Here is an 8,018-nt window from a genome sequence, read left to right on the forward strand (position 1 = left end):
TAGCACCCTGCCAGTCACACTGGCAGTGTTGTAATCTGTGTCATGGCTTGGGGTCCCATCTCTCTATAGGTGTTGAATGCATTTAAGCTGTTTGAAATAGTTCTGAGTATCTTTTTCTAACACCACACTTAATATTTGGTGTGAGCTGATCAACCTGTGAATTGCTAGGGCAATAAAGGCCTTGTGATCATGAGCCTCCTTCTGTAGGAAGTGGAAAGACAAGAAGGTGTAAGTGCTATCTCTGGGGAGTAGTCTGCACATAAATTAGATCATGTAGCATCCTGTGCCCTCATCCTTCTTATCTGTGTATGCAGCTACAAGTGGGATGTTGCCTGGTGTTTCAGTTACCCTGGCGTGGTTATCTGACCTTTCCCAAATCTTCTTCATTGGAAGCACTGCTGCAAAGGACTAGGTTTGAGTCCGTTATTGTTCCTTCTGTCTGGCTTCTTTTTTGTTTCCAGTTTCTTTGCTGTATCCAATGTGCAGGTAGTTCGTTCTTTCAGGGCTCCCTGGGCTATCTTCACTGGGCCTGGTTCTCTTTCACTAGAGGAGATGAGTTGAATATTGATTAGTGGCAATGTTCTTCACTCAGTTCTTCCAGAGGATGACTTTTTGGTCTTTTCTGTACTTTCCCTCAAACCTTCTGCAGCTTTCTCCCAGTATCACCAAATGATTATAATTTCAAACTCTATTTGAAATGTACAAAAGCTCAACAGTCCTTGTGTTGTTGGCCTGCTAAGGACTAAATAGGAATGTTCCTCACTGCTGACTTAGTGTATCTCATTGTCCAGTCCCTTCTTTCTGCAGCTTGCTGTTTAATCTAAGGCAAGAAGCTGTAGGAATTTAGGGGTTGGTGCTATCAGTTTGTGTGCAGCACAGTGAGGATACAGAACTGGAACTTCAGAACCCCCAGGGAATAGTAATAGAAGAGCATTTGTATCCTGCCACAGAAAGAGGAATAAAGTGATGCTTTAGAAGGTTGCTGGATCCTACACGTCCAAGTTGCATGGGAAATAAGTGTAAAATTCTCCCTACAGTTTGTATAGAAGAATATGCAACTGCTGCTTTTTGACTTTTGCAACAGTAAGCTTAAAGGCAGGGAAAAATCTGAAGGAAGATTCGAATTCCTTAGTCTCCAAACACATACTTATTGTCCAGGACTGCATCAAAAATCTCTTGGATCTCTGCTGTGCTTACCTGGAGCAAATGGGAGTTGGGTTGTGTCTAAGCACTGGCAAGTGTAGCTTTGGTTTTGTTTTGTGTGTTTATATGAAACTGCGAGAGTATTTGGCAAACTATGGTTTGTGTGTTGCTAAAGCAAACCTGTTACATCCGGGCAGAGTGCTGTGAATGTATGTAGCAAAAATACTTTTCACTTAATTTATGTCAACAAACCTGCAGAGAATGTTGGGTCTACAGAGTTGTTTGTTCCTCTTCTTTCAATTCATTAAGGCACATTCAGTCTTTGATATAATTTTCTGTTTCAGAAGGAATGTGTTCTGTTGAACTTTTTTTTCCCCCCCTTCAGAATGCCATGACTTTGGAGTTGGTTCATTGCCTGTTTTGATGTGATCTGTACTGTGTTAAATTTTGTCTAAATACACTGAAATATTTAGACTGATACAAAAAATCTGGTGAAACATTGCTCCCCTCCAGTGTTCCTCGCTTGTGCTTGTTCCTGAACACTGAACATTTTGTTTTGATGCCTTGAAGGTTTGTTCCAGTTTTTTATGCCCTCCCAGCTCTGGTTTATTACAGAGTGCAGCTTCTGGATCCTCAGTGCTGATACCTTTAATACTCACCACCATGCAGTTTCCAGTCTATCTACTTGTTTCGGCCCTTTCTTACCGTCTTTTATTTTTTGCCTTTGCCTTTTTCTTTTGGCTTTTGCATTATTTGTTTTATTTTTTATAGCCTTCATTCCTGACAGTGTGGTCAGAGAGCCAAACTGCTGGGAAAGGTGGTGGGAGTAGAAACATTCTCTGTCTCAGCTGATCGATGGCCGTGTCTTTGGTTTGAAATATCTGCGCTATTTAGTGCTGTGTTAGTTGTCCAAGCTCAGTCACACTAATGCCTGCACACGCAGTTTGAAATTGTTGCTTTTAGATCATTTCTGGCAGGGTCTCTCCAGTCAGATGTTGCTATTAGAAGGCATCAAAATGATTTGAAGTCACTGCAGGTGAAATGCTAATATGGAAATACCTTAATGTGTTTTAAGGAAGCTAAAACTCTTCACACTGGCAGTGACCACATCAAGACTTGTTTTGTTGGCCCAAGGTTCATACAGGGCTGTGGGACACAGCTGCAGTGAGAGCTAGGTGCTCTTCCCAAATGCATTTTTGGGTGTTCGTCTACTTTCAGGATTTATAATGCTGAGCTTACTTTTACAAAGGAGGAAGGGACACTAAAAACAAACTGGATATGAGATTTCCATGCGATGTGCATTGGGAAGATGTGAACTCTTAATAGAATAGTCTGTCCTTGCAACTTGATTCAGGGTGACAAGAAGTTTCTTGCTTGCCTCTTGAGATATGTGATCTTACTTGAAAGAGGATAACTCTGCTTCTGGCAGGAGGGATATAGCTGTGTGGTGGAGTTTTCTGCGGGTGGTGGTTGCGTTTTTGGTGTGTGCTGGTTTTTGTTGTGGGGTTTTTTACCCCACCCCCCCCACCCCCCCCCCCCCCCCCCCCCCCCCCCCAGCCTGTGATTAATTCAGCTTGCTTTTCACAGTGCACTTGGCCATAGGCAGCCTCTGGAAATGCACATTCCTGCCTCTGCCTATTTCAGCTTGGGCAAAGCTCAGACTTAGAGTCTGCAAAGTAATGCGTTCGGTGGCTAACATAAAACTCCACTCTCTGGGTTCTCAGCTTTTTATTCTAAGCAGAACAGTTTGTCTGTTGTGCCTGTGCTTGAACACATGTAATGATTTCCCAGGTCTGTTTAACTGCATCTCAGTGCCAGCCTCATCCTTCCCATGTGAGTCCTGCTGTCTGCTTTCTGAAAGGTTGGAAATGTATTAAAATAGATGCGTGGTGTGAGATACATTCTTTTACACTGCAGTGCTTTAGCAGTCAGCACCATTTAAAGTCTCCCAGAACTGACTTATTCTAAGAGAGAGACTTCTTCAAAATGTGAGCACCTGTGCTGTATGAACATGATCCCGAATGCATTAACTCAGCTCTCCTGTAAAACAAGTAAGAGAAAAGCAGTTTAAGCCAGCCTTTTATTCTTCAGTTGAAAACCTGTCAACTAACACTAACGTGCATTGATCATTAGGCTGTAGCTTAAAAATGGCAAACGATGGTATTGTAAGGAGTACCTGCCTGCTGCTTGCAGTCTCCTGTGTTGCTGTGGGTGCCTATTTGGTTTGAAGGCTCTGTCATTGCCTGACCACATGCTTCACACATAAGGGGATGTGAAGCAGTGATTCTGTTTTGTTTCTGAAGCCTTTGGATGCTCCCCTGTGTTGACTTTGTCCTGCTAGTTGGTATCCAAAAAGAACAGCTGCTTCCTGCAAAACTCTATAGTAGAGAATACAGTAAATAGAAATTAATGTACAAATGCGGTATATCCTGCTGAAGCTGCTCTGTCTGCCATTCAGTGACCTGTTCTTTTTTTGCCAGTGCTTTTCAGGTAGTCTTGGCTTTTTCTTCGTGTGTGCTGAAAACTCTGTAGGCTTCTTGCCTACCAAGTTTCAAATAAAATAAGTAATTGGGTTCTGCTTTGAATACTGAGTCTTTTGCGTTTGGTTATTCTGCTTGTACAGACTTCTTGACTTAAAATGCTGCTAACCTTGATCAAATTGATTGCTTTGGTTGATAGCTGTCCAAGCATGTTTTGAAGTTATGTCTTGGTAGACTAAGCAAGAGCTTTAAGCCTTGGGTCTTCTGCATTGAATACCCTAGAAATACATATAGGAGAGCATGTGCTCACTGTAAATGAAACACAAATAAATAAACCTAAATATGTATTTTCAAAGAAAGGCTGTTGGGAAAGTATGTGGAAAGAAGATACTATTTTCCATTGTGAATCTGGTGCACATGGTGGTCTTGTAGTGTCAGTTTCTTGGAGACACTGGGTAATGTTTGAAGTTCTGATCCCTGGAGTTCCATGATTATGTGAAAATTTTGGCTCTGGGCATTTTCTTTTCATGGTTCTAATATTCATGGTGTGAGGAGGTGCTTGGGAAACATGAATTCTGAAGGCTTGGCTATTGAAGCCTGAAAGGTGGATTCATCACTCCTCAAAACTTGTTTTAAAAGATGTTGTGTTTTTATGGGGCATGGTTTATAATTGTGAATGCTTAGAATTGTCAGTTGTTGGGAGTGTTTTACCTCTAACAACCTTTCTCAGTATGCCTTTAGATGCTGCTCTGGGTGTATCTGTGTGTTTAAACTCCCTTTTCCACTTTAAGCCTTCTGGCAGGTGGCTAACTGAAGCTGCGTTAAACACAACACATCAGTTTTACCACTTTTACTAAATGAACAGAAGTTTTAGGGATTTCTGATTCTAAAGGGAATAGAGAATGACGGTGAGAGAACAAGGAAAAACATGGAGCTTTAAAACTTGGTTTGTTTCTGTCTCAATGCCATGAATATTGGAAAGTGGGTGTCTTAAACTGGCAGCAAAAATATGGGAAATAAGTAAGGGCCAGTGAGCTTAGCAGGTTAATTGTGGGCCTCTTACCTGACAGATAAGAGCTGTTTTAATTTTGCCTTTAGATTGCTGATGTCAAATGAGAAATACCTTATAAAGCTGTAATCAGTGGAGCTTTGGAACCAGTTTTCTTTCACTGTTTTTTAAACCAATCTTCTGAATCTGTTTGCAGGGGCCAGCTACCTGTGTTGCATTTTCAAGAGCTGGAGACTTATTTGCCTCTGGAGGTTCTGATGAACAGGTACCTGTCTAGTTTAATTTGATAGTTTTGTGCCTTGTTGTTACTGGTTTCTTGACATCTTACTGCTTTGAAAAAGAAGACAAATATATAAAACTTAAACCTAGACTTTTCTTACTGAGGAAGCACTTCAGCTGGATTATCTAGGAATGTGTATGTACAACAGAGGAAATACTACCCCATATGTGGCCTGTGTTCTGTGCCTTTGAGGTATCTGGTGCTGGGGAGTAAGATGGGTGTACAAATGGGTGTATTGAGGCACCTTGAATATTGTGGGCTGTGCTGATGCATTGTTGCCTGGTCTGCCACTGGCTAGTTCTGAGACACAAGTGTAAGGACAAGGCAAGCAGGCAGGGGTGCTTCCCCTGAATACTCTTTCAGGCTCCACTGGTCTACAGTGCTCTCTATTTCATATTCCTTAATGCTCTCCTCCCACAGATCTGTTCTCTCAGTCTTATGTGAGACACTGTGGCTAAGCCATCTCCAGTGACTGAAACCAGATGGTTTTTGGCTGGACATGAATATAGGCTGTAGGCCTCTTTATTAATGGGGGCCTGGTCCAAAGCTGTGCTAATGCCACAGTTGCACAGCTTTTTGGTTTAGAATTGGACTTTTCTCTACTGACCTTGATTTGTACACTAGAATTGAGAGCCTCTGTGTTTTGTATTGCTGGTAAAGGATTTTGTGGATGAAGCAGTGGGGCAGAAGGGGAGATCTCTTCCTTTTAACTTCTGGTTCTGAGTTATGATTCAGATTTACACTTCTTTAAAAGCTGCTGGCTTTTGTTTTCTCTTTTCAGTGGGGGAAAGCAAAAATATACTAAAGTATGTCTGGATCATGCTGAAATGACTTGCTGGGTTCTCTGCACAGTGTATGTGTTCAGTTGTATTCCATTGAGGAGGAAACAAGTCGTAGGTAGTAGCTCATGACGGTTTCATGAGTTGCATTTTAACTCTATATTGTAGATTTGCTGAGATGGGGAGCATAGCTTGCCATCCTGTCTCTTTAAGACCACTTTTTAAATAAGCAGTTAAACAGACTTGAGATACATCCAGGTTTTTGTCTTATAAAATTATATTAGGCTCGCTAGAATAAGGTTTGCTCTTGAAATGCTTATCTAACACAAGAAATGAATATGGCTTTTTGCTGTTGTTTCTTCCTTAAAAGCCCTGATGCAGCTGGGAGTTGCAGTCATACAGCAGTTCAATGTTACTTATTTTCAACGGAAAACTTCAGATACTTTATTTGTCTTCGATTTCTAGGCACAGCCAAGAAGTGACTTTTTATTAGCTTCAGTTTTTAGCTTAAGAGGATATATTTGCCTATGTTTCTTCATTATGTAAAGTAGATTCCTTCAAAAGGCTTTTGTTTTATCAGCTCCCTCTTATTTCTTATTGTTGGGATTTCTTCAACCAAAGTATTGCCCATTGGAAGTATCACATGGCATTGTTAAACTGAAAGACTGAATGACAGTGCCTCCCAGAAAGGTGCTTTGAAAAGGTACATTTGTGGCATGGAGTTGTAATGGGCTTCCTTGGCAGCCCTTTCCATTGTAGCTCAATGTGTGTGTTTCTGAATGCATGCACTGGGAAGGGTGGCTGTTGGCTTTTCTGTTCTTAGCTCCTGTGAAGGAACTGCTCTCTCCTCTTAGATTTGTATCCGAAAGTTCAGCCACTCCAACTGCAGTGACAGACACTGCGGCCACTCCAACCCCAGTGACAGACACTGCAGCTGAAGGAAAGGACCAATCCATGCCAGTATCAGTTGCCCCTATAAGCAAGGGGTAAAAAAACAAGAGCCGCAAAGAACAACTCATGCAGTGAAGAGGGATGAAGACCCAGTGCATGTATGACAGGGGGTGGCATCTGAACAAGAGCTATTAATACAGGAATCAGAGGAAGAAGAGGTGACTTCTCGATCCCAGACCTCGACTGAGCTGCGGAATATGCGAAGAGATTTCACCCATCTTTCAGGGCAGCACATCATCACCTGGTTCCTCTGATGCTGCGACAATGGGGCTGATGGTCACGAACTAGAAGGTAGGGAAGCCAAGCAGCTGGGATCACTTGCTAGGGAAGGAGGAATTGACAAAGTGATTACAAAAGAGAAGTGAGCCCTCAGCATTTGGAGGTGGCTCTTGGCAGCTGTGAAGGAAAGGTTTCCCATGTTATGAGTTGCTCAGCCAACTGGACCATGATAGAGAAAGACATCCAGTCCCTGAGGGAATCAGCCATTCTAGAGATGATCTGTCGTAGGCCAGATGCCGGGAATGCACCCATAGATCCAGATGAAGTTGAATGTACACAGCCCATGTGACGGAAACTTACACAGCGTGCGCCATCATCATATGCCCACTCACTGGCATCAATGTCCTGGAGTGAGGCAGCAGCCCTGACTTCTCTCTGATCATCACCCTAACAAAAAATGATCTTTGATGAAACCAGACAAGCTCAGCAGTGACCAGACGAGTTCAGTGGTGTCATCAACAGGCAACAATCCACCACTACACACTGTCTCTCCTGCCCTGAGAGACTGTTACAAGAGATGGAACCTGACATCATGGACTGAATGAATTTAGCAACTTTATAGGGATTGGTCCATGGAATAAAGAATGATATCTATCTTTTTGTGTGTGGGTGTGTATATATATGAAACAAAAAGCAATGGTATATTGAAAAAAAAAAAGGGGGATCTGAGCATGATGTGAATGATATGGAGTAAGGGGTGGATACTTTCCTGGGTTCAGCTGTAACAGTTATTTTTCTCTTTCTTAGTAGCTGGTGCAGTGCTGTGGTTTTGACTTTAGTCTGAGAACAACACTGATAACACACCAATGTTTTAGTTGTTGCTAAGTAATGGTTACCCCAATCAAGGACTTTTCAGTCTCATGTGCTGCCAGTGAGGAGGGGCACAAGAAGCTGGGATGAAGCAGAGACAGGACACTTGACCCATACCACAGCATATCATGCCCAGTATAGAAACTGGGGAGAGTTACCTGCAAGGGGCAGATTGCTGCTCGGGTCGGGCTGTGTATCGGTCGGCAGGTGCTGAGCAATTGAATTGTGCATTGTTTTCTTTGCCTTTTCCCCTTTTAGTTTTATATTCTCTTCCCTTGTTATTTCCT

The 8,018-nt window shown here is 42.4% G+C and overlaps 1 protein-coding gene across 1 annotated transcript in view; it reads left to right on the plus strand.

The window, feature by feature from the left end:
* POC1A (POC1 centriolar protein A) overlaps positions 1–8,018 on the plus strand; it is a 59,397-nt gene that overhangs the window by 18,125 nt on the left and 33,254 nt on the right. Inside the window, exon 7 of the mRNA XM_010013660.1 lies at positions 4,829–4,897. Within this exon, the coding sequence (XP_010011962.1) occupies positions 4,829–4,897 (69 nt within the window). The remainder of the gene's footprint in view (positions 1–4,828; positions 4,898–8,018) is intronic.

The sequence above is a fragment of the Nestor notabilis genome, unplaced genomic scaffold (assembly GCF_000696875.1).
Source record: "Nestor notabilis isolate BGI_N333 unplaced genomic scaffold, ASM69687v1 scaffold1854, whole genome shotgun sequence".
Lineage (NCBI taxonomy): Eukaryota > Metazoa > Chordata > Aves > Psittaciformes > Psittacidae > Nestor > Nestor notabilis.